At 46.6% G+C, this 26935-nt stretch overlaps 1 protein-coding gene and 1 long non-coding RNA gene across 7 annotated transcripts in view; one reads left to right on the top strand and one right to left on the bottom strand.

Moving 5' to 3' along the window:
* Positions 1 to 6001: 6001 nt before the first annotated feature.
* Positions 6002 to 12407, bottom strand: LOC110346005 (uncharacterized). Its single transcript, XR_002389755.2, has 4 exons — positions 12071 to 12407; positions 11000 to 11035; positions 9924 to 10069; positions 6002 to 7213 (listed from the first exon to the last, which is right to left on the bottom strand). It is a non-coding gene; the product is annotated as an uncharacterized LOC110346005 (long non-coding RNA).
* Positions 12408 to 26690: 14283 nt separating this feature from the next.
* The window catches only part of Npnt (nephronectin), a 61720-nt gene continuing 61475 nt past the window's right edge, over positions 26691 to 26935 (top strand). For 3 of the 6 annotated variants that reach the window (XM_087198702.1, XM_087198703.1, XM_004866240.4), the window contains exon 1: positions 26713 to 26868. In XM_087198702.1, coding sequence (XP_087054828.1) covers positions 26783 to 26868 — 86 coding nt within the window. In that variant the 5' untranslated portion in view covers positions 26713 to 26782. Of the gene's footprint in view, positions 26869 to 26935 lie in introns of all 6 variants that reach the window. The other 3 variants (XM_087198706.1, XM_087198705.1, XM_087198704.1) reach the window with 2 other exon arrangements.

The raw sequence follows: 26935 nt of genomic DNA, 5'->3' as shown, positions 1-26935 counted from the left end.
ATGGTTCGTAGAGTAGGGTTGGAATTGTCACCAGACTGAACAATCCCCATTCTCCTGTTTGAGTCTGGCTTCCTGAGGCGCTCAGCATTCCCAAGGCGCCCTTCCTCTCCGGGCATGACGCCCACCTCCTCTTCTGCATCGTTGCTGAGCTTCTCCGTGCCTGGACAGAGTGAAGAACGTTGGGAACTCGCGTGGTCACCTAACTCGGGTGAGTGTGGGTACCTGGCAGAGGGGCCTGCGCTTTTGTGCTCCCTCCAGACAGTCTCGACTGTTCTTGCCCATTTGCTCTGGCATCTAAAATGAAGACCTGCTCGTCATGTTCCATGGAAGCCTGGAGGGATTTTTATTGGAGCTGTGCTGGTTTAGAGATTAATTGGGAAGAATTGCCAGCCTCGTCTTATTCCTGACAGTTGTATACACAAGCAGCTCATTCAAGTCAGTTCTACCATAAATAGATTTGCCAGTTTAGGCAAATCCCTTTTTTATACCCATTGATCATCTGTTTTTTCTCCATTCCATGTTTTCATGAAGTTAATTGTATTCATATATTTTCTAACGTTCAACTGTCATATTCTTGGAAAAGACTAAAATTGCTCAAGATAAGTTTTTCTCTAGTTACTAATATTTTTAATTTTATCTTTGTTCATGATGTTGTCATGAACATGTTTGTTCTGATGTTATCCTGATCTGCTTTCAAAATCAAGGTTATCCTAGCACCATTAACTGGCAAAAAAAAAATATTTTTTCTATTCTCTGGAGCTGCTTTTATAAGGTAGGGAGTGTGTGAATGTGAGTGTGTGTGTGTGTGTGTGTCTGTGTCTGTGTAGTTCGGGGCATTGAACCCAGGGAACACTGACATACGTTGCCAGCCTGTTTTATTGGATTCTGAAACAGGATCTCACTAAGTTGCCCAGTTACCCAGGCTGGCCTTAAATTTGAGATTCTCCTGCCTCAGCCTCAAGAGTAGCTGGGATTATAAGCATTTGCCACCATGTGCAGTGGATTATCCTTCTAGAATGCTTGACTCACTGGCCTGGAAAACCATCAGTATCTTTGGGATTGGGAGAATAGGTGTTAGATTGTAACATACTTATTAAGTTTCCTTGAAGATTATTAGTATATTCCAATTTTCCATTTCCCCTTGACTGCTTTGCTAAATTGTTTTTCTAAGGCATTGTCTGGGTTAACTCCTTTATTTCTTTATCTAGGATAAAGATTTTTAAAAAAGTTTTCAAAAACCTAGGCTGCTAACTGACTTTGAAAAACACTGCAATATTTTTGACCCTGCAGCAATTTGTGTTCTCACCGAATACTCCTGCTGTCTGGACTATATTTTTTAAATGATTGCCTCAGATGACTGAATCCAGATACATTAGAGCCATCCCTTTTTCTCGATCCGGTTAGCCTGACAGTGTCCGTTGCTCATGAAGACTTACTTGCTGGCAGCAACCAGCAAGGTGCTTGCAAGTTGTTTTCTTTGGCTAATTTTCAAATGCATGGCATTTATAGAATTTATATCGTATCATCTCAGTTCTTGAAGGATTTGACTGTGTCTATCAACAAGAATACTTTTCAAAATCAAATTTTAGAAATATGGCCATACAAACTACACAGCAGAATGAGAATCTGAGCAAGTTTTTAGAAGATGGATGCTGTGTTTGGCAGGCGTGGTAGAACCCAAGCACGGAGGGGCATCCTGTGCATTTCCCTGTCTCCTAGCTATAGAATGCACTAGAAGTTCATCTCGCTGGTGGGAAGTCTCATGGATGACTTTGATAATGGGCCGACACAACTGAAAGCTGCCAGTTGTTATCAGATACAAATTAAAAGATGATCATCAAGTGTGATGGGAAGGAGGGAGCGTGTGTGTGTGTGTGTGTGTGTGTGTGTGTGTGTGCGCTCAAGCGTCATCCCAGTTCATAGCTACTCTTGAAAGAACTGAATTATAGGTGGTCAAACTATTGCCCAAGGGCTAAAGCCAGCTCATAGGTTATTTTTACAAATAAAGTTTTATTGGAACACTGCCATGCTCCTTTGTTTACATGTTTTCCGTGGCTACTTTTGTATGACAAATGAGGAGCTGAGTGGAGATTGGCCCCTAAAGCTAAAAGTGGTACTCTTGCCTTTTAGTGAAACAGTTTGCTGCCCCATGAGTTATATCAGTAACTGTAAGTCAGTTATTAATTGAGGAAGTCAGAGAACAGCTTATTCTAGGACAAGTGTTCTTAAACTGGGTTTGTAATGGCTCTCTGGGGATCTGTCATTCCAGCAAAGGACTTGTATTATTTTTGTAAGTATGCTTTTCACAGGAGGACAGTCTGTGGGTTTCATCAGATTCTTGAGGGGGTCTGTGATGGAAAATGTGTCAAGAACTAATGCACTAGGCTAATACCATAGGGTAGAGAAAAAGGCAGCTCACAAGACTGACCCAAAGGTTTTTGGAAAGGATGGAAATGTTGTAAACTGTCAACTCAGGGAATATTATTTTGTATATGAAAAACTTTTATAACTCCAGTTATTCTAACTCATTTTCTTTACTGACTACTACATGTTGTTCATAACCTCATATTTTCACAACCTGGCCCCGGGGGGTACTAATCTTGCACTTTATAGGTGTACATAATAAGGCTCAAGTATGCATACTCTTGACAGTATCGCTACTAATATCAGAGTGAGGGTCTGAAACGGGTCCAATCCCTCAGACGGCAGCACAGAGCTTCCTGTCAGCAACTGACTGAGACATCAGGCCGGGCCATTGAGTGCCATGTCTAAGTTGGGAAGTCGTCAGTTGTCCCTCTGGGGACCTCACGGCTCCAGGCCCATCACTCCCTGGTTTATCACCCCGCCCTTCCTTCTGAAGCCGGATCCCTCCACAAGTGCAGTGTGGGTCTCCTGTCCTCGGGGAACCCACTGCCATTCGAGGTCTGGGGAAAATCTCCTCTCCCTTGGCCTCCTCAGCATCACCCCTCTGTCTCCTGTCTTCTCCTGGACACATAGCTTTGTCTGAGCTGCACTCTCAGACTGTTGGAAAGACAGAATAAGGTGTGGTCCTCAAGTTGCTTAGGCCCTGAGTAGACCCCTGTGCTAAAGCAGACAAACTTGCCCATTGCAGGGTGGTGAAAACAGTACAGTAACTGTAGGTGGGCAAAGAGAACCAAACTACAAATAAATTTCTAAGTACATTATCCTATGACAGTCTCACTTGCAATGAGAAGCCATTCAGTTCTTTGAGGAGGACAATGACTCATGAAAGTATTACTTAAAAAATGGGAAAAATCATGCACATGGTGGCACATGCCAACAACTTGGGAGGCTGAAGCAGGAGAATCACTTGAGCCTAGGAGTTCAAGCTCAACCCGGCCCACACAGTGAGACCTCCTCTCAAAAGGAAGGAAGGAAAAAAGGAGGGAAGGAAGGAAGGGGGAAGGGAGGGAGGGAGAGAGAAAGACAGAAAGAAGAAAAGAAGAGGAAACAAAAGGAGAGAAAAGAAAAGAGAGAACCTACATACTTGCTGCGAATTTAGAATCAAGACTTGGCCATCTGTCAACCAAGCAGTATTAGCACTTCACAAGAGGCAGGGGCTGCTTCTTTCAGAGAGCCTGAGATGGGGTTAGTGTAAGCTGAAACAGGTGAAAGGTAAAGTAGTGAACATCCAGATGTAATCCAAACTGCAGGGGATCTTATTAGGCATCGGGGTCATAATGGCAAAGGAGGAACGTAAGGAAAAGGACATTTTGTACTCAATTCCAAACACTCACTTCTTAATCTTTACATTCTCCAAACTTGGTCTATATGGTGCATTCTGAAATTATTATGAAAAAAAGTTTACACTGGCCGCCTGAAAGTAACTGGGAATACATGAAAGGCCAGTCCTCACCTCCGGATGTAACTTGCAAATAGAGTGGAACTAACAGGCTTCCTACTGCCCTGCCCCGCCTTACACCTATGGTGACTTCTGCACATGAGAAAAAGCAATGAAATCGGGACAATTTGCTCTCTAAAACCATGAATCACCCACATCACTCTGAAAGCAAGCAGCAGTCTCCCCCTTGGTGACACCAGCTCCCTGGTGCTGCTTCTCAAGCGTCCTCTGGCACAGGTGCCGCTGTCTGGACCTGTAGGCCCTCGGTTCCTAGGCTGCCCTCCCTTTGTGTCGTCCCTCCTGACTTCTGTCTTCTGCAGTTGCTGATCTGCTGATCTGGCAGCAGCAAATGTGCTTCCTGCAGTGGGAAGGCCCCTCCGGGTAACCTTCACCTGGCTGCACCAGCCTTGGGATAGTGCCCTCGCTCAGGGTGACATTTGAGCTGCTGTTGCCTGCTTCTGTCTGTGTCCCAAAACCAGTTGCTCAGCCAGCTTTTCAGCAGCAGTGACGATTATTGCTCTCTTGTCTTGCTGAATTCATAAAATATACTGTGGCATTTTCAGTTACCAAGATATTCAAGAAAGGCAGGCTTTGTGTGAGTGCTGACTGGGACGCACACTGGCCCGGTGACAGAGGTCAATGGACTGCACAGCTGGCTCCCAGCACACGGACAAACACCTTCGAGGATTGCTTATGAGTCCCATGAGTTTAACACCAACTCGGAGTCTGGACTGTCCGTCCTCAATGAGGGGAGCAATGTGCAGTTAGTGTAAACATCTTCCTTGGTATTAGACATGGCTCCGTGCTTATGGAGTTTACTACAGATCCGGATCCTCTAAACCCTGAGGAGAGGTGACACAATGGCATGCATTCCTGCAGCTGGGATTTATGGAAACATGGCAAGTAAAAACTTGTTTGTATCCAGGCACTGAGTTTGATTTGAGAACAGCCATAATCCTCAAGTAAGAAATCTGCTTTTTAAAAATAGTTTTAAACAGTTCCAAAATTATCTTTTTTGAGAGTCAATGGGTTTTCCTTAAATATTCACACATACCCTATTCACTTTCTGGCCTGTTGCTGCTCACTCAGGAAACTGGCACTGGGGAAACAGCAGGAGGGAGGGAGGGAGGGAGGGATGGAGAGAGAGAGAACACGCTCCAGCAAAGGCAGAGCCCTCTTTGTTCCAGGCTCCAGTCTTCAGGGCACCCCCTCTGTCCCCGCACTCCCAGGCCCTGTGCCTGCTCTCACCTTTCCTGTCCTGTCCTTTGTCCTCTGCCTCCCACACAGCGCAGGACCCACCTAGGAGCCCAGCAGCTCTCACCGGACACAGAGCCTGCCTTGCCTGGATCCCAGGCTTCCCAACTCCAAAACTGTGAGGAGTAAATTTCTGCTCTTGATCCATTATCCAGTCTCTGCTTCGCTGTAGGAGGAAGGGCGAAGAGAAAACATTTGACCTTCGTGATGATCTGCTGGAACTTTGGTTGAGACATAGAGACTAAAAGTACATAGATATGGACTGCTTTCCACATTCTGCTTTTGAAGGGAGGGGTAGAGACAGTCTCAGTATGTAGCCCAGGCTGGGCTCAACTAATGGCGACCTTCCTGCCTCAGCCCCACCCAGTGCTGGATTACAAGTGCGCGGCCACCACACCCGCCAGCCTTTTTTACTGAATACATTAGAATGCAGGTATTGATGGAGGCAAGAAACTTGTGGCAAAGATTCTGACTAATTTACAAACTAGATAAGGAGTGGTTATTCTTAGCCCTTTGTTGACATTTATTCTTACTGCATCCTAAAGTTCCACCTCTTAAATGCAGGTAACTGTCTTTCCCATTGAGTGAATAATTTGGTAACATGAAGAAATGGAGTTTTTATTTATTTAATATTGGTAAATTAACAATCTGGTATTATTTAAAGGGAAATTGAGTTGCATAACCCCAGCAAACAGAAAATGCCTATTTGTAGCAATCCCAGCACTGGAAGGCTGAGGCAGGAGGGTCCCAAGTTTGAGCCCAGCCTGGGCAATGTAGTGACCCCAGAGGGCTGGGGATGTAGTTCACCATGAGACCCTGTGTTCAATGCCTAGTGCGCACACACACACACACACACACACACACACACACACACACAATGTCGCAAATCTCAGCACTCAGAGGTCACGAAGTCAAATATTTCATCATGATTCAAATCGTTCTATACTAAGGTAGGTGAAGCTTTAAAATTCCTCACTGAGTGGGTAAAATTAAATAATAGAAGTCAAATTAAACATCTCATTTATTTGGATAAGCAATCTGAAATTTCACACTCATTTTAAACCAAATGATTTTCTTCCAACTTCTGCAGATGTCTGGTTAGTGCAGGAGCTAACCGTGTTAGTCTGTTAAACCCTCACTCAGCACCCACACTTGTAAATGCACGTGTCACGTGTGCGCTTTCCTAACACCTGTGTTTCAACTAAGAGAGACAGGGACCGCTACGTAGACCTTAGATTCTAGCTGTGTGTGTGTGTGTTTTAGAATAACTATTTAAAGGCTATGGGGAAATGTAGAAGGATTTCTTAGAGTGTAAAACTGAGTTCATCCCAAATAAGATGCAGATGGAAAATCCCTCAGAAATATCGTAAGTATGTTTAGGGTCTGACACAGAGCTGCTCAAAACTTCCCGGTTTCCAGAGTTGCCTGGAAAGTGTTTTACAGACGCAGGTTACAGGTTACTGGGCTCAGTCTCAGCCCTTTATGGGCATGGGATGGGACAGGACTGTGTCAGGTTCCTTGTTCATTGCACACCCAACATTTCACCCAGGCCCTCAGGGATCATTCGCTGAAGGGAAGCTTCAGACTTTCTGGAGGCGGAGTCCAGAAGCTTGACTAGAAATGCTGCAGCCTCCCCAGATGCCTCTGATGACCCGTCACTTCCAGAGACTGTGGTTCCTCCTTAACCCCAGGTCCAGAGGAGATTTTACCATCATTTAATTCTACCAGCTTGTTTGGAAATTGAGGAACATGGAGTCCAAGAGATTAAACAATCTGTCATATATAATCCTAATATTTTCATTTTTACCAACACATTTTTGGATAAATGACAACAAACAATGAGAAAATGAGACTAAAAGATATGGTTTTTACCAAAAAAGGCAAACTGTCGTTCACGGTGGCCCCCAGACTAGGAGAGGTCCGCTGCAGGTCGGCCCTTCCTGCGCCTCGACCCCTCCCAGGAGCCTTTCCACACGGGCTTTCTCTCCCGCCGCCTCCGTCCAGTCGTGCCAGCTACCGGAAGAGAAGTGTTTTGTTTCACTTAAAGTCTCTATATTGGCTTTGCCTTCCTCTGCAGTCTCTGAAGCCACCTCATCCCTGCAGTATAAATTAGGCAAAAAAAAAAAAAAGAAAAGAAAAAGTGGTATTTTTCCTGCAGAAATCTGTCAATAATTTAAAATTTATCTGTTAACATGATATTTTGTACAAATACATCAAAAAACGTTTAATACCTCACCCCCTCTTCTGCCTGCACATTAGCATGATTAGAAAATATTCATGGCTAGATAGTCATCAGAAAGTAAACATTTAGTCACCCAGCTGTTATTCTCCAAATCTTTTCGCTATGTTTAAGTGGAATCCGCTGCAACCCACAGTAATTCCCGTACCTTTTTAAAGGAACTCTGCTGTTCATACCATCAAGAGGATGGTAGACTAAGACAAATGTTCTGGCATCCTTTTTAAACGTGCTAAGAAGGTAAAACGTAGACGCTTCTGGAAACAATCCTCACTTTTGTTTTTGTACATTGTCTCAAAAACTGTAAGAATAACCATGGACTCATTATAATTAGGGTTGGCAGAGCACTTACTAAGCACTAAGCCTTATATGCAGAGTGTGCCATGGAAAATATATAACATACATAGGCAAGTATCAAGTGTGAATAGTCATGTGTAAACATACATGTGGGAGCATGTAGTACATTCCTGTATTATAAAGTAATATGCTAACGATATCCTACGACACATGGTATTTGTAACACATTTGCTTGAATGTCAGCAAGACTCTGGGCAGATGTTAACACGCGGTTCATGGTGTGCCAGGCCCCAGGCCCCACTCCTGTTTGCCAAGGGAACGGGCCCTGAGTTTGCCAGCCTAACCCGGGTGGGGCAGCTTCATTCCCTCCTCCCAGGGACAGGTCCTGAGACCCAGGTGATCCGGGGCCTGGAGGCCGCTGGATGTGCGTGGGCAGAAGGTCGGTCTCGTCTCTGCCCCTGCCTTCCTGCTGGGAAATCCTTCGTGTGGCAGCGAACTGCCTGGAGCTGTGCAGGCCACCGGTGACCCTGAGGTGTGGCGCTGCCCCCACTCCGTGACTGGGTGTCGTCACTGTCACCAGCCCGGATGCCCTGTGAATTAGCAGCCGCCACTGTCCGTGGGCTTTGGTTCCTGCAGGGCAAGGCCGCCTTGAGGGCGTGGACAGAGTGTGCAGGGAGCGGGGCACATTTTACTTCCACCTGTGGCTCCTTTGGGGCTGCTTTCGTTTTTCTGCTGTATTTGGACACTAATTTTAACTTCATAAAGTGATTTATTTTGAATTTTTACAGATTGCATTTCTGAATAACTGCTACAGTACATTAATTCGGTGTTGATTTGGCACATTAGTGTTCGGTGTGAACGGTAGTGCTTAGCCCATAATGGATACCTAGGCATTCTTTGTACTGATATACTATCACTTAGAGTTTTCAACAATGAACTAGGCTCTGTTTGCTTTGAGATGGGTCCACCATGTTGCCCAGGCTGGCCTTGAACTTGCAACCCTCCTCCCTTACCCTCTCAGATAGCCGGGAGCACAGGTGTGTGCCACCATATCCGACTGCTAATTTTGAATTGTAGCATCGATTTTTTCTCTCCAAAGTATCCGTGAGCATTTGTGAGTCTCCCAAATACTGTATAAGGTGAACTTCACTAGCATGAGCTTGCAGGGAGCCTTGGTGAGCCTGGTGTGATCCGCAGTGACCGTTTCAGGCTCCACAGCCTCTTTCCGAAGGCCCAGGGAAGATGAAGAGGCGGCCCCTCTAGCCAGGCCTGCCTGCAGTGGTAGATGTCTCCACTAGGTAGAGTCAGCGGCTGGGGTGAGGAAGGTGGTCTGAGGGGCAGGTAGCACCAGCTCAAGTACCACCTTGGCTTTTCAAGAGAGGACACCGATCTTTGTACCAAAGCCCAGTAGATGCTCCCATCAGTTGACAACTGTGGAGCCGTGAGAAAGGTTCTAGCCCCACTCAGAGCGTGAGTGCCCAGGCTCCCCAGGACCAGGCCTACTGTGGAGTCCACCACTTCCCTCCCATTTCTCCTCGGAGCTCTCCTGTCTCAGGGACACCCCTAAGCAGGGGTCTAGGAGTTTGGCAGAAGCTGGTGTCCTGTTGCTGCTGCATGCAGAAATGACAAACTGCATCACAAAACGCTGGCTTCCTGGTGCCCATGCGCAGCGTTTCACTCGGTGGATACCCGGGAAGAAGTGGGGTTGAGGGAGCCATGTCAGTGCCAGTCGTATGCTCGCCATTCTGAGCGCGCTCCCCAGTCACAGGGCTGGGATTGGGACCCCATTATTCATTCATTTATTTACAATGCCGTGTCCTACCCTTGTTCCATCTCTAAGAACTGTGGAGTTTTTCCTCAGTGCTCTTGAAAACAGTCTCACTTTATTTTCATTCCCGGGACAGGTTCCTAACTATAACTCTCTCCCTCCCAGGTCTTCCGCAGCTCACTGGATACACAGCTGTCACAATACCTGTGTGAAAGACCTCGGTCCTCATTTCATTCCGTACCTAAGATTTACTGGTAGAAACAAACATTTGAGCAAAAAGAGAGGTCCAAAAATCATTTCATAGCAAATGATGGAATCCTTATTTTCCCAGTGCGATATTCCTTGTGCCAACTGTTGGTCCTGGGAACTTTTAGAAATGCAGATGGAATAATCACAAATCCATTTAGAGTACTTAATTAATTTCAATATCCTCACCACTTTACATTACAAACATAACATTATACATTAATTTAGACATTTTTTCTTAATATCTGAAGAATAGTTACCAAAACACTCCTGGGGCATCTTCTATGTCCGGGTATGTCTCATGGGCTATGTCTCATGGGTGCCATCTGAGAGGGGACAGCGTGTGGCTGTGGTCCAGGGAGGTCTTTAAGAGCAGGAAGATCACAGGGAGGTTCAGCGCGAGGCTCTGGGAGAGAAGAGGAAGGAGACTGTGAGGGCCTCGCTGGTCGGAGGACACACTTCCAGGTACCAGGCAGGGCTTGACGTCACCGAAAGCGGGAGACATCTGGTCATGAAGCCGTATGAATGTTTGGTTTAACTGCTCCCAGCCCTGACTTTCCACTTTAGCATGCAGACAACCCTGTATCACACAGACCCCTGCAGCCCTCACTTTTTACCCAGTTGGTTGGCTGCAGAGAGCTTTGAAGCCTTTCCTCAGTGAGAAAATCTCCAGAATCCCCAAATGTAAACTGATGTTCCTTCAGTTGCACCTTGGATTCAGTAGCTCACCCTTCACATGCGCAGAAGTATAAGAGCCTTCCTCGCCTTCACATTGTCTCCCTAAGGGATTTGGGCTCACGGCAATGCCTTTGCATTGACTTTAGCTGCAATAATTCAGCCTAAGGAGCATTTACTGTGCAAGGCTGTGTAGCCAGTATATCCTAAGTGATTTCCTCCTGTTTCACAGAGGAAGGAGGAGTCGCAAGGGTACAGGGAGCGTCATTTTGTAATGATGGAGTGAGAACCTTCCGACCACCCCAGCTTGCTCACAGGTACACATACATTCAGCATGGAGCTTGGAAATTGGACTGCGCTGTAACTAATTCAAACCTGCGTTTTCCTCAACCCTAGAAATCCAGGCTGCAAATCCACAGTAGGTGGAGCTGTCCATGACAGGGTGCAGTGAGGAGCTGGGCTTCGCCGTGGCCAGGCCCGGGTTAGAAACCAGACGGTGCCCTTAGTAGCGGAGTGACCTTGAGGGAGTCACTTAACCTCCTTAGAACTCAGGTCCTTCGTTGGAAACCTAGGAATAATACTGAACTACCAAGGTCATTGTTTCTCCTGGAAAAGCAACTAAAAAATTCTGCTTCGGGGCCATCAACGGCACAGCACCTACCTGGCAAGCGCAAGGTCCTGAGTTCAAGCCCTGGTACTGGAAAATAAAACAAAACAAAATGAACAATAATAATAATAATAATAATAATAATAATAATAACTGCTTCATTATCCAACTTCCTTTTCCTCTCTATAAGACCAAAGAATAAGTGTATGCCAAGTATTAATGTCCATTATAGACACATTTTTACCCTCTCTCTAAAAGTGTTCTTTTATTAGAAACCACAGTTGCATTTAAAATGAGACACACTCAAGTATTAAAACAATATAAAAATATATAATTTTCTGTAGCTTTGGGCTGCAAGTGGCAACCACTAAATTATATATAGAACCTTAGTGTAAGGGACTCAAACATAAAACACTAATGAAGTAATATAGTGACATTCAAACTGGATTTCAAAAGCAAACACAGTGGACCCTCAAGTTACGACTGGCCTGACATATGAACAACTTGGGTTAATTAGGTTAATGGAAGATTCATCTGCCTCTCATTCTTCATACCATGTACCCAGGTAAACATCCAGATCTCAGCTGTATTGACTTTCAGCTTGAGTTACAACCAGCCTTCGGGAACCGATCGAGTTCATAAGCCAAGGGTCCATTATATCTCAATCAAATAGGCTTCAAACACAGCATACAGAATCAAAATAATGGACACAAATTAATTTTTAAATCTGACCTGAAAAACTTAAGAAATTTCCAGGTTTCAAATCTTTCCCCCCAAAATGTGAATTATATACCCAGATGCTTCATTTGCTTGAGTAGAATGAGCAACCATTCAATTTTCAAACACTCATGCAAACATTTTAACATTTAAAATATTTTATATCCCATATTTTAATATAAGTACTCTCAAACATGATTCAAATTTTATTAAAATGTGAGAATGGTATCTTGCTATGAAAGTATTCGGTTGCCAAAGGTGGGTGGATCCTAAAAAATGGCCCCAGAAAACTGAAGCGGAGCTAGCCGGCCACACCCTGACGCCCTCTGCCTGGCCAGGGCCTGGCCTCCTGCTTTGATCCTGCTGGGGCTGGGACGTCTCCGTCCAGGTCCCGGCTCAGGCACTCACTCCCGCAGGTGCAGGTCTGCGGGAAAATCTAGTGGCCTCTGCTGAGCCCTCTGAAGTCCTCAGGTAGTGTCTGTCAAGCTACTTCGCTCCATCCCGCTAAAGTCACGGACAGGAGCAGGAGTTCTGTTGACTGGAGACTCACAGCTTCATTGGAGCTCGTCTTAATCTTTGGTGAATGTTCAAATGTGTCGCTAAAAGTTTTACTTCTGATTCAGTGGCGTATCACTCGGTCAGCGAAGAGAAATTTGTGAGCTTAACCCTGAATTGGCAGAGAGCAGATTACAAATGTAAGAAGTGTTGCTTTTGGCATGTCCATTCTTCTCAAGTCCTCTCTTGACCTGTGAACTTGTCCTTCCAGTTATTCCACATTTTGTGAGGGACCCAGGGTGCTGGAACACAATCCCGATCCCAGGGGTTACACACACATCTTCCACATTCTGAGATTTCTTCCCAGGTCCCCCCTGCTTCATACTGGGGATTGCGCCCAAGGCCCTGATGCTGAACTCTGTATCTGGCCCATTTTTATTTTTCCTTTTGAGACAGGGTCTTGCTAAGTCACTAAATTGTCCAGGCTGGGCTCAAACTTTCGATCTTCCTGCCTCAGCTTCCCGGAGTGCTGGGCTTTCAGGCAGGCAGCACCACAACAGGCTCCCCGTTCTCTTCCTTAAGGACACCCTTCTTTTCCCAGATTCAAGGATGGCTTCTCCCATGTTTATAAGGAATAAACCCAGCGCTCTCTGATGAGGCTGAGAACCTGCCCTGGCAGCCCTGGTGGCGGTGTGAGAGCAGATGGTGCTCTAGGGGGATGGGAGGGAGGACAGCTCCCAAGGGCCCTGGCGGGGACACCACGCAGGAGGAGTCACAGCGAGGCCTGCAGCCAGGGCCAGGCTGGGAGTCTTGCCCCCGGGGGCCTGGCTGTGGCCTCTTCTGCCCTGAGTAGCTGCTGCTAAAGGAGATATTCTCCTTTCCTGGGAGTAGCAGATGCTTTGTTTCTTTCAATCAAATAAGGCAAAGGCCGCAGGCAGCCATGCACTAAAAACCCTCCTGGTCTTGCTCCACCCTGGGCAGAGGTATTCCATAGTGGCGTCTTTGAAATACTTCCAGCCACCATCTGTGTTCCCTCTTCTGAGGCGACTGACATTTAAAGGTGACGTTAATTGCAGCCCCAGGTGAGATGTATGCCGCCTTAGAGTCGAAGGTCATCTTTTGAAATTCAGCTCCTCAGTGGAGAGCGAGTTGTGCAGTCTACAGCTCCCAGGAGCCTCTCCCGGCAAACCCTCCACTGCCTTGGGTTCTGGCTCGGAGCCTTCCTGCTGCGGCTCCAGGTCCTTTACCTTTCACTCTAGGGGCAAAGCAACAATCAAGTGAACCTGGGGGGACACTAAAAGGCTTCTCTCAGAAACAGGAGAATGAAAAGTGAGCGAGGAACCTCATGGTGGGAACAGATGGCCTGGGAATTCACCTGTGGGCGTCACGTGCTGGTGTGGGTTAGACTCTGAAGAATCTCCTGCAGCCACACAGGACCGCGGGAAAGGTGCTGGGCTGGTTTGCCTTTCCTGATGGTCTCAGCCAGTGTGTGCTACTGAGCCTCACGCTCCCCAGTCCGGCAGTTTCTGCTCTCCTCCTGTCACTTCTTCCACACATCTTCTGCTGGTGCAAGAGCAGCACTGTGCTGCTCACGGACACAGGCTGTGACGCCGCCCCGCACCGCTCCACCATGTCGTCGTTGTGTGGCCTCGCAAGTCCCTTAACACCCATGCCCAGTGTTTTCCTCTGTAACACGAGGTAACGCTGGTACCCACCTCACAAGTGGCCAAGGAGAAAGAGTCAGTCCTGGGTGTTTCAGTACTCAGCAGGGGCCGCTGTACTGTAAGGAGGTGGTGGTGGTGATTGCTGTTATTTGAGCAGTCACTGGCTACAAGGCGCAAGGCTAGGCAGAAGAGGGATTATAGGAAGTCGGAGTCGGAGTCTTCCCAGCAGGAATGTACTGTTTCTCCTGGTGATTTAAAGGAAGGGGTCAAGGACCAGGGCCCCAGGCAGCTGTGGGTGTGGTCTGCAGCTTTTCCTCCCCCGCCTCTCTGCTGTAGGCAAATGACTTCATTTCTTATCTAAGACTGGAGATGATAAGAGGGTTACCAATCATAATTACTCCAAGTTAATTATATATACATACTGGATTCTAAGTGGCAAACGAATAGCTAGTGTTATCTTCCAGGAACAGACTAGAGATTTAAAAGTGGGGCGAGCGGCCTCAGTTTCCCCAGAGTAATTAACGGTAGGCAGAACACAGAATAACACAAAGTGCAGTTGGCTTCCCCACCTCTGTCCCTGCCCCGTGCGAAGCCTTCCTCGGAAATCACCGCCTTGGGAGAGGAGGTGGGAAAGCCAGTATTTCTTTCTTCCTTGTGTGCCTGAGATCTTGCCCTTTGTCTTCAAGCTTTGTCTGGTGTGGCTTTCTTTTGTGCATCCTGCTTGGAGTTCACAATGTGTCTTACTCCATTTGGGGAAATTCTCATCCATGATCTCTTCACACCTTTCTTCCACCCGCCCGCCCTCTGTGTCCAGGGTTGTGACTGCTACACACATCCCTGCCTTTGCACCTTTCCTAAATCCCTGCACCCTGTGTGTATTTTTCACCCTCTGGGCTCTCAACAGAGACGTTTTCTTCTGACTGCTCCACCTCTTCTTCACCTTCTTCGTCTAATCTGTCAGCAAACCTGTTCCTTGACTTCTTCAAAAGCTTGATCCCATTTTCAGTTCTAGAAATTTCTCTTTACTCTTTTTTTTTTTTTTTTTTTTTTTTTGGTACTAGGGATCAAACTCAGGTCCTTGCACTTGCGCGGCAGGCAGCGAAACCACTGGGCTAAATCCCTGGCCCTCTCTTTACTTTTTGATTTTGTGTTCATTTCCCATTCTGTGTTCAAATTCTCAATTTTCATTTTTAATTCTTTGAATGTTTGAGTCATGTTCTTTTTTTTTTTTTTTAATTCTGTTGGCTAAGTCCAGTATCTAGCCCCAAATGTGAGGCCATTCCTCTTGTCCCCTCTTCTCTCAGTTCTGGCTTCTAACACCCGGGAGGGGTCTGCACTGTGCATGGGGGGGGGGTGCTGGACAGCAAGCAGAGACCCTTGGGGCAGGGACGGAGAGGTCCTGCAGGGGCTCCTGTCACCTGGGCACGTGCTCGGCAGGTGGTAAAGGTTGCGGGCACCCGGCTGCAGGCTGCGTCTGCTGACGGTCAGTCCAGTTCCCTCTGACTCCTAGAGGGGAGCTCTGAACATGAATTATTCCACCGCACATCCCACAGCTCTTAGGCTCTGCTAACACCGTACCCCTCAGCATTCAAACCCAGGCCTTTGCACTGAGTTACATCCCAGTCCTCTTTATTCTCTTACTTTTTTTTATTTCGAGGTAGGGTCTCACCGAGTCACTAAATTGCTCAGCTGGGCTTGAATCTGTGATCCTCCTGCCTCAGCCTCTCAGAGTGCTGAGAATATAGGTTGTGCCCACCTTCCTAGCTCCTCTTGACCTAGGCAGTTTTTCTACTTGTTCTCAAGGAAGATGAGTTCAACACTCCTCATCTACCATTTCTACATGCAGAACTCTTCCCTGTATTTTTGATGTACATCTGATGCTCTTCATATTCTAAGCCAGACACAGATTTCTACAAAAATAAGTGGCAGAGTTCCAAACATCCTGCCACGCTGACGTTTAGCGGAGCAAAATGAGTTTTAGAGGCACAGATAGCTTAATGGGAAAGTCTGGAGACATCTCCAAGCAGAGCAATGGTTCCTGGGATGGCAGGGCCCCCGTGAGCTTCCGTGGTGTAAAACTCCTCCGACTGCCACGCCTGCGCCCGGTTCTGGGTGCGCTTTGCTCCTCATGTTTAGCTTGAATCTCCGGTACTCCAGCCCATCCTACCATCACTTTTATGAGTTAAAAAGATGCATTACCATAAAAAGGGCAACTGGATAGTGCAATGGAGTCTTTGTTGTTTTAAGAAAACTAAAGCCAAACTGGATGACGGCCAGGAAGAAAGTAAGTGGCTTCAGTCCCGGCCCTAAAGGTTGGACCAGACTTGGGTCTGAGTCAGTCCAGTGCTCCATAGGGCTGCATGGGAGATGCCTGCTCAGGGATCTGTTGAAAATAACAAATCTCCCTTCCAGACTCCCGGGACGTTGGAGCTGGGAGCTTCGTGAGCTGTGGGCCTGAAGGGAAACCACCCAGAGGGAGCACTTGGCACCCTTCCGGACATGGAGCCAGGCACCCAGGCCTGCCTGGCCCCTCTGCCTGCCCGCGAGCTGGCCTTGCCACCTGCATCCTGTGGCGTTAAAACAGTAAGCGCTTTAGGTGTCTAATGCAGGCGCGTCTCTCCTTTTCGGGAAGCTTCCTCTTGAACCTTTATTCCCTAGGCACAGTTCATCCCTGTACTGGAAGACAGAGCAGGAGCCTCTGGCTCTGGCTTCCATGGTAGTGAGGGATGCAAACCTGTAACAAAAAGACGACCTAGTCATCAGGTCCCTCATCTGCCTCCATCTCGGGTGCCGTCAGTGTCTGTCTACTCATTAAGTGTCTGCAGCAACTCTTCAGGACTCGTGTGGATAGTCGCAGACAATGGGCCAAACGAAGGCCCAGGCAGATGAATAGTTGTCAGGGCCCGGCTGCTATTTCTGAGCGGGCTGAGATCTGATGATCTGCCAGACCTTAGGCACTGTTCTGTACTAGCTTTTTCTTTATGGAAAGTTCTTCAAAATTACGTTATACTCCTAGACCTGGATTTAGAAAACGAGATAATACTTCTCAAGGGGTTTGACTTCTTTCATGACACTATCATACAGATTAATTAGAGGCCACATGCACGTTTACCTCCATTGAAGGCATTGTACTTACAAACATTCATCTAACAACATCCTCCAACTGTTCCATTTCAATGAATTTTACACTTCAAGCTATTTGCACAAAGGACTGAGGTTTTCCTCCTTTGATAGACCACGTAGCTTATGCTGTGTAGAGAATGATATTTAGCTTTTTTCCACTTGGGTAGAACAAGTAGAAGTCATCTCAGTTGATTTAGATTATACATAAAGAATCTTCCAGTAGAGAGACACGAGACCCTGATTTAGGAAAACACGATCTATTCCCTGGATTACTATTCAGAGGGTGTGAACGTGAATATGTAAAGAAGGGGAGCACCTATATATAGGAAAGACAGTACAATCCAAAATTTAAAGATTTTTCTGGAGAACAGAGCTCAGTGTTAGAAGCAGGAAAAATGGAAATACTAAAACAACAAATGGCGAAGCTGCAGCTCTGAAATCCGCTAAATGTTAATAGAAGTAGAACAATTTTTTAAAATGTTTTCATTTACTGTGTTTATTTTAGTCCTATTTCTAGCTAAACTGGAGTTGGAGAAAAGCTTCAAGAAATGACAATGCAAAATAAGGGTTATAAAAGAGAGAGAGAAAAGTCCAAACTTTGACAAATGGGGAAAGAACACAGATGCTAACCCACCCCCAAGAGTTCAAATCACTCTTGTGATAGAATTAAAATATGAGCTTCCTGGCAGCCACTTAACAAAACAAGGACCTCGTTTAGGTCAGTTTTAGGCACTCTCTCCTATCATCGAATGGGCAACTCTGTCCGCAGTTTGTGAGCCAGAATCCACACGCTGCCATCACCACAAACCCTAGTTCCCACCAGAGTTCACCCTGATGTTGCTCTATCTGTGGGTTTCGCAAATGTATGATGACATGAATTGCACTGCAGTGGCACACAGAGGAACTTCACCACCCTGAAACACTTTTGTCCTCTTCCTGTTCATCCTACCCTCTAACCTTGGCAACTTTCGATCTTCTTCTATCCTTCCTTCCCTTCCCTTCCTTTCACTTCTTTCTTTTTTGTTGTTGTTGTTTTGGGTTTTTTTGTTTTGTTTTTGAGACAATGCCTCACTCAGGCTGGCCTTGAACTCATGTGTAGCCAAAGCTAGCCTCCAACTCACAGTGATCCTCCTGCCTCAGACTCCGCAGTGCCAGGTTTACCAGCATTTGCCACCATGCCAGGCATTCTGATCTTTCTTACTGTTGCCATAGTTTTCTTGCATTTACTTGAAGAAGATATAAACTTTTCTCAGAGGAGACAAAACATTTTCTTGGCCCTAATTCTATAAGAAACCAATTATCTTATGGAATTAAGATAGATACATCAGACAACATCCACAATACTCTCCAGGAAAATGTAAGTATGGATCTTATTTTATTCTTTTTCATAACAAGTCAAGTTCAACACAGTAAGACAAGAGTTTTCTCTGGAAGTTAAGCTCCAGGAGTAATTTGACCAAAGATTAGTATTTGGGAAATCAGGAAGCTGATAGCTAATGTGCCCCTACCTAGACTGGCTTCCATAAGTAGGATTTGTTTTAACAAGGGTTTTTATACACACTAACAATTGCTAGATTATACTTGCTGATAAGGCCTTCGCAGTGATGTTTGCATCTCAGATGACAAAATGAGTTGTGTAAGTTTCTGCATATGTGAGAAGGTATCCACCCCCTGGGTTTAGGTACCTATGTCTTAGGAATAATTTGTAAGCTTCCCTGTGTGTGTGTGTGTGTGTGTGTGTGTGTGTGAGAGAGAGAGAGAGAGAGAGAGAGAGAGAGAGAGAGAGAGAGAGGGTGTGTGTTAGATGAGTTTAAATAGTATGGAATTATCTATTTCTCGAAGAGTTGAAAGGCAGTTCTTAGCTTATCTTATTTCAGGGTTATTGGTTAGGTTAGATATTCTATTTCTCTTGAGCTATTCTTTTATATACTAAGGTAATTTTCATTTTTTCCTGTGTTTAAATTATATTTACCCCTTTTATATTTGTATTTAGATATATGCTCAATCACTTTCTCTTGCTATATAAGCTAACATTTTAAACATTGTAATAGTTTTTCTCCTCTCAAGAATCAACTCTTATGTGAATTTACCAATTCTATTATTCAGTAACCTAAATCGTTAATTTATATTTTCACTACTATTGATTCCTTTTTTGCAGTCTTTGTTTAGTTTGTGATTATTTTTCCAATCCTTTGTATCAAATACTTTATAAGTGTCACTCTCTTTTATTTAGTGATATGAGTTAAAGCTATGAATTTTCCTTTAAGTTCACTTGTAGTCGTACATAGTGGTTACATAGATAATGTATTTTTTCTCATCACTTTCTAGATATTCTGCAATTTTACTTGTCATTTTTAATTTTTTAGTTTGACTGGACTGCTGAATCTAACTTCTTACTTCCCTCAGTATTTTGATTTGCAATTGCTTCTTTTTTTCTCTGGGGCCATTCCTATCTTTCTGTGCATCTCTATCCTTTAAACGCTTCCTGATCAGACTGCACACCTCCCTCCAGCTCCTGCCCCGTTTCTCTGCCTCCTTTCACAGCAAAACTGCAGGATTGTGTGACTTGCGCCTGCATTTCCATGCTTTTCTTTCTTTTTTTTTCTTCCATTAAGTTTATTGGTACATTTTAGGTATAAAATACAGTTACATTCGTCATTGGGATCTTGTACCATTACATGAGTCTCTTGGTTCTTATTTTTTTCCCTTCCCCTGCCCTCCCTGCACCCCCTCCACCCTTGCCTATTTACAAAGACTTTGTTTCCATTTTTTTCCTTTTCTCATATTTTTTCTTTTCCCTTCTTTCCCTTCCCCTACCCCTCCCACTTCCCCTGCTCCTTTAGACCTTTTCTTCCTATTGCACAATATCAATTATACATTTTTAAAAATTACAATATCAAGATCTAGGAGATATTACCACAGATTTTACAGAATTTAAAAGGATATAGAAAGCATATTACAAAAATCTTTTTTGAAATAAATTTGACAACTTCTAAGAAGTACCTTGGATGACAAATTAATGAAACTGACTCTAGAAGAAATACAAAATTTGAATAGCACCTATTAAAGAAAGTATATTCCTAGCTTGAAAACCTACCTATATGACAACAACAGGCTCATATACATTTTAACTGATAAATTATTTCAAACATTTAGAGCAGAAAAAAGAAGGAACACTTCTCCCCTCATTTTAGGAAATCAACATTGTGCTAATCCTAAAACTGGATAAAGATAATAGAAGAAAAAAGCATGAACATAGATAGAAATTTGTTTAACAAAACAATTAGAAGTCAGATCTGGCAGTATGTAGAAAGTGGTTTTATTATAGGGATGGCAGTGTTGGTTCAGCATTGGAAGATCCACCCCCAAAAGTCGTCATCTTAACAGAGGAAAGGAAAAAGCCATATGATCCTGTCACTAGTTGGAGAAAAAGTATCTATCAGACTAAATTCTATAGCTGTTCATGGTAAAAGCTATCAGGAGACTAGAAGTAGAGCAGAACCTTCTCAACAGATCAAAGACATGTACTCCATCCTTCCAGCAAAAATGCCTTCTATGAATGGAGAAGATACAATGCTTTCTCCCTAAGTTGGGGAACAAGGACAGATATGCCTACTCTTCATCTGTCCATTAAACTTTGAAAGATAGGCCTAAACCAAAATAGTCTGGCAATAAAAATAAACTAATAGCATAGGATTGACAAAGTAGAAGTTAGATCTTTATATGTAGATGAAATGATCATCTACAGAGAAAATACTAAGAAATCTCTAGGAGCCCCTAGAACTTGTATTTGAATTTGGCAGGATTAGAAAACAAGGTATATATAAAAATTCAGATCTATGTATACTTGCTATAAATGAAGAATTGGATATTGAAATTTAAAAGTTATGTAAGAGTAGAAAGGACCTGGAAGAGTAAAAAGAAAAAAAACAGTGTTGGAAGACATTTATTATCTAATTTTAAGCCTTCCTCTAAAGCTACAGTAATCAAGGCAGTGTAGGTGTAAGGAAAGACATATAGATCATTGGACTAAAACAAAGAATCTAGAAATAGAACCACACATATATCGTCCATTGAGTTTTGAAAGATTATTTAACATTTTATAGAACATAAACAACTCAAAAGCAGAGGAAAAGATGTTTTCAACAAATGGTACTAGAACACCTGGCATCCGTATGTAAAAAATTAACCTCGACCCTTTATTTCCATACATAAAAATAACTTGAAAGGATCTATGAACCTAAATATGAAAGACTGAGACTAAAAAACTTTAAGAAGAAATTATAAGGGAAAATGTTCATGAATTTAGGGGAGGCAAGAATTTCCTAGGATACAAAAAACATGATGTATAAAAGAAAAAAATTGCTAAATGAGATTCCATCAAAATTTAGAATTTTAAAAGACATCATTAAGAAAATGAAAAGTAGCCGGGTGTGGTGGGCACACCTGTAATCCCAGCACTCGGAAAGCTGAGGCAGGAGGATTCCTGTGAGTTCGAGGCTAGCCTAGGCTACATAGTAAGTTCAGGGCCAGCCTGAACTACAAAGGGAGAGACCCTGCCTCAAAAAAAAAAAAAAAAATGAAAAGTAGTCCTTAACCAGAACATATTTATAATACATATAACCTATGACCAGAATATATAAAGAACTCTTACAGCTCATTAATAGACAACCCAGTTAAAAAGTAGACACAAGAAGATGATAAATAGCACAGCACAAGGAAAGGTTCCACACCTCTTTCTCTTCACTAGAGTAGGGTCACACACCCCTCCTCTGGAACTGCTCCTGTCCAGGTCTTCAGAGCTGCCTCTTGCCACCTGGCAATCACTGCTCAGCTGTGAGCCTCCTTATCCTCAGCAGCACTGGGGACCCCAAAACGTTACTGGAAACCTCTGCAGTAGGGTCCAGTCTCCTGCCCAGTGTAGAATGCAAGCCTGAGGAAAAATACTAAAAGAACTAAGAAAGACAGAAATCAGGGGCCAGGACGAACAATGTCTGTGCAACCAACAAAGGCACTGGCCAGTCCAAGCCACTGATTTTTCTTACTAATCAATTGGGGTAAAGGTGAGCTATGTGCAAGGTCGGTACTACATGCAAGGATGTGCAGTTCTGCAGTTTCTATAGAAATTAATGTAAGCAAAGCTCATGAAGGACAAGACAAAGCATTCTTGAATTAGGTACAGAATAGACAAAATATATGGTTGTAATTAGAACATTGTCCTTCTAGTTAAGAAGGTTTTAGTTGTGGGAATGGAATTTGGTTGAGAGTTACTCTGACCTCGCCATGTAGGCTTCAGCCAGACTTGTTTCTCAAACAAGACAATTGTGGGTTCACTCTTACAGCCTGCACTGCTCAGCCTGCTTTAGGCATGATCAGTGTTGCTGTCTCCTGCAGGTGTCCACACTCGGACCCTTCCCGGTCTCCTCCCCACCCGGCTTCAGGACAGCAGACTCCCAGCTGGTTTCCCCTCCATCCACATCTGCTTCTTGGCTCGTGCCCTGCCCTCCTCCTTGCTGGAGCCTCAATTGTGGAGACCCCTCTGCTCCATCCTTAGTCCTCCTAATCACACTTCACTCCACACCCACGTCACTCACCCCGCCCCCACCAGCCCCGAGACTTAAATGCTACCTGAGAACCAGATTTATATCTCCAGCCCCAGACTCCTGTGGACACCCTAGACCTGCCAACCTGACCTCTATGTTTGAACGTCTGTGGATGTCTTATTAATTTGTGTGGGCGGAACTGCTCACTGCTCTCCAAATTCCAACTCCCCTTTCAGCAGGGACAGAGAGAAAGCTGCATACAGGGCCGGGCTATGGGTGTGACCCCCAAGCAGTCCTTTTGGGTCGGGGGGAGTAGCAGAGCTTGGAGCTCTCTCCTGGCCCGCACACAGCCTCCCTGCACTTTCCTTCAGCCTGAGTGCAGAGGGGCGTGTGACCCGGAGCTGCCCAACCCCAGGTACCCTCGCCTCTGACTAGCAACGTCCACCTTGCTGAAGTCGTTACACATTGGGGGCCCTTTGTGATACAATTTTAACCTTTCATGTTAGACAGAGAAACCGGCACCAGCGGGACAGCTCAACGGAAACCTGCATTTTCCACCATCCAGGCAAGCGTGCGGTTAGAGGACTTGGTGGGAGGACGGAGCAAGGAGTCCTTGACTCTGCTTGTGATGGGGCATCAGCGAGGGGTGACACAGCAGACCCCAGGGTGACCTGGTGTGTGGGAAGTGCTGAGGGCAGGGTGGTAAGCTGGTGACTCACTGTTTCCTTCGGTCGTTACCCACCACAGCTTGGAAAGCACAGCACACCTGTGTCGAGGGAATGCGCTTGTAAAAAGCGATGGTGTCAGTGTATCTTGCTGCTCCCTGCTTTGTGTAAGGTATCATAAGAAAGAAACAAGTTCAGGCAACAGCTGGTTGGTCCATATGCAGAAATGCAAGAAAATGAGAACTTTCAGCACTGTAGGGTTTGTCAAAGTTCAGGAAGACTGTTCCTTTTATGTCCCACACATTAATAAACACCTGGGACTTGAGCCTCGTGACAAAAGTCAGAGGAAGGGTGCTGCCCTCCCAAAGGACCTGTGACCCCAGCACGTCTCACAGTAGCCTCCACTGAGGCAGGAGTGAGGTGCGGATACAGGCAAGCACAGAAAGCAGCTGGGGCAAGGACTGGAGTGAACTCCGGCTGCTGTCTTCTGCATAAGGAACTGACTGGAAGCAATCAGATCAGAGCTGCTGAGGTTTTAAGGACACCTGGTCACCACAGAAACCGTGAGTCTGGCCTGAAAATGCCTGTCTCTGTTCCTCAGAGTAACACCCAGGCCTTTATGTTTGTGCCAGTGAGAAAGGTTGTCAGTGATGTGGCCCCCAAAGGGGGCATATACCACACTCCCACAGGCATTAACGTGGCTCACCTAAGGAAGCAGGGTGTCCTGCTCACTTTCCTGCCACTGAGACACAATACTGGACACCCACAACTTAAAGGAGAGGTTCCTTTCGGCTCATGTTTTTAGTCCATACTTGGGAGCCTCCAAGGCAGGAAGGGCATGGCAGAGGGTGTGGCAGAGGATGCTGCTCACCTCACAGTGGCCACAAAGTGGAGGGAAAAGGGAGGAGCCAGGAGGGACACCATCTTCTAGGTCAGGCCCCAGGGATACACCTCTTTCCACCAGGCCTCACCTCCCAAATGCAAGGCCACTGTAAACCCCTATAATCCAACTGCTCCTCACAATCCCTTACCCTCCGGCCCATGGGTCTTTGGGGGGACAGCCGAGTATAAGTCCTAACACAGCGTGCCCCAACTGTCTGTCCAAGCACTTCCTCCACTGCCAGAGCAGGGTCTCCAGAATTCTTGCTCAGCTGGGAGTCAAAATCACTGTGAACCAGCAGCTCCAGGTACCTTCTCTTAAAAGGTTCTTGAAAGCATGACCCTGTGTCCTTGTCAGCACCCTGCTTGTGTGGTGGGGAGCAACACCTGATGATCCGTGCCTGACAACAGCTTAACAGAGAAAACACATCTTGCTCTCCCCTCCGCCTGGACCCCACCCCAGCCCCACCCCATTAGGTCCTGGTTCAAATGTCACCTGTGCAGAGGTGACCAGGCCACTCCATCACACACCGCACCCTCAGACTTCCTGTTGCCTTCACCTTCCTTTGTCCTTTCTTTACGCTTGCTCCCTGCTAGAATACAAACTCTCAGGACAGAACTTCGTCTTCTTCCTAGCTTGTCCCAGGACCAAGAAATGTGGATGCACTGTGGGCTCCTGATGAATATTTATTGGGGAAAAAATCCAAGTAGTTATGAGCTGCTAATTTCTGAATGTTTGAAGTTAGGTTTGTTTGATTCTAGTCTACTGTTTATCTGTACCACCCCGTAACCAATGACAGATAGTTATTTGTGCCTGAGAACAGTGGGGTGACCTATGAGATGGCATCACATGGTGGGACCCCACATGGAAAATTCTGTCATACTGGATGAATAGGTACTGCTGAAAGCAAGGCATTCGATCTCACTTTGCTCGTTGTCTTAAGTCAGGTTGTGGGGCTGAGGCTGCCCCTCGCTGGAAGAGCGCTCACTTAGTGTGTGTGAGGCCCTGTGTTTGGCCCCAGGCTTGGTCTCTGGCACCGGGAAAAATGATAAGATAATAAGATGCCACCCACCCCTGGCGGAACGCCACCTCTTTCTTTGAATGATCACTGCTGGTCATAACTGCAGTACAATAAGCAGCCTAACCGTGGAAGTCCAGGAATTCCTTATTCCATGATCCAACAAAAACTGACAATCAGCCCCCACTTAAGGGAGAAGTTAATGTTCACAGGCAGAGTTCAAATCAATCCACTCCCATCTGTTTAATCTCACTGCACTGATGCCTGGTGCCAGGCCGCGTGGGTACAGGGACATGGAGAGAGCACAGGTGCTGCCAGTGCCCCCCTGTGAGAAGCCATCTCCTGGGACCCAGAGCGTTGGAGAGTCGATTGTGGTACAGGCTACCAACAGCTCCTCTGGGCATCTGCCGAGCTCAGGGTCAGAGTCGGGTCCTGGGTGGGGAGTGGGGACCCGCCCCTCGATGTGAAGCAGGGAGATGAATGGGCTGCTCTCCAGGCCGAAGGAAACAACGGGGGTGGGGGTGGGGGTGGGCATCGCCTTCTGCTTCAGACCACACCCCATGGGCCCCCTCCGTCCTCCGCTCTCCTTCTGCCTCCAGCTCTCTGACCTGGAGCTTAGCTCTCCCCCAGTCATCACTGCTCCAGCAGAGCTTATTTTCGAATCCAGTACAGAACAGTAAACAAAGAAAACAACGGAGAGGTGGCCAGCGGGGGCTGGACCCAGGCCTGCCCCATACTCACAAAATCTGATTTTCTGCAGGAAAAATATTTTGACTTCTACATTTTTGGACCTCATTAGAAGGATCTGAAATGGATGACACCAAGCTGTTTGCCTAAAATAATGTCCTAGGCCTGAACTGGCACGGATGTGTCCCGAGATTAAAATAGAAACTTGTTTTGCTGACAGAAAACAACTTGGAAATCAAAGAGTGGTTTAAGTTGGAACCGTTCTTTTGCCTTTGCTTGCCGAAAATTCCTGTTTTTACACATACTGAGGTCAGGATAGGAAGGTCACCATGCTGCAGAACTTTCCATTAACAAATTGATTTTGCAGAAATCTCAAAAATAGAAGATGGGGAAAGCTGCGTAACGCAGCAAACTCAATCCACGGACGTTTGTGAGCACCTGCTCTATGCCTGGCCCTGTCCTAGGCCCTAAACAAGGCACCCGGCCTCGTGGGGTTCGCATTCTAACACGAAGAATGCACACTCGCGGGAGACAAGAAGATGCGTGGACAGGGCCCACGTGGGCCGCTCTGCGGTGACTGAGCAGAGCCCGAGGGAAGTTAGCGCGGATCCCGCACTGTCTGTGACCCCCTTGGGGTCGCGTCGCCCACCAGCTCCACGCCCGTCCCACCCACCTGCTCGGCCCGCCCCGCCCCGCCCCGCCCCGCCCCTCCTTCCCCGCCCCGCCCCGCCCCTCCTTCCCCGCCCACCCAGGTGCCGCCCCGCCCTCCGGCCCCGCCCACTCGGGTGCCGCCCCTCCGCCCGGCCCCGCCCCGCCCACCCAGGTGCCGCCTGCCCCTCCTGCCCCGCCCCTGCCCCGCCCCTGTCCCGGCCCCGCCCCGCCCACCCAGGTGCCGCCTGCCCCTCCTGCCCCGCCCCTGCCCCGCCCCTGTCCCGGCCCCTGCCCCGCCCCTCATCCCGGCCCCGCCCACCCAGGTGCCGCCCGCCCCGTCCCCGGCGGGCCGCGGAGCCCAGCGAGCTGAGCCGGGGCCAGAGCTGCCCGCACCATGCCGCCGCCGCCGCTGCTGCTGCTGCCTGCGCTCGCGCTCGCGGTCTCCTTGTCCCTGCGGGCGGCCGCCGACTTCGACGGGAGGTGAGAGGGCGCTGGGGGCTTGGGAGGCCGGGCCGGGCGGGCGGCGGGGCGCGGCGAGCTGTGCCCC

The sequence above is a fragment of the Heterocephalus glaber genome, unplaced genomic scaffold, assembly GCF_053883595.1.
Source record: "Heterocephalus glaber isolate CG9 unplaced genomic scaffold, H.glaber_assembly_v1.0 deba00001688, whole genome shotgun sequence".
Taxonomy (NCBI): Eukaryota; Metazoa; Chordata; class Mammalia; order Rodentia; family Bathyergidae; genus Heterocephalus; species Heterocephalus glaber.
The sequence above is the reverse complement of the archived record's forward strand: the minus strand, read 5'-3'. Positions and strand labels throughout refer to the sequence as shown.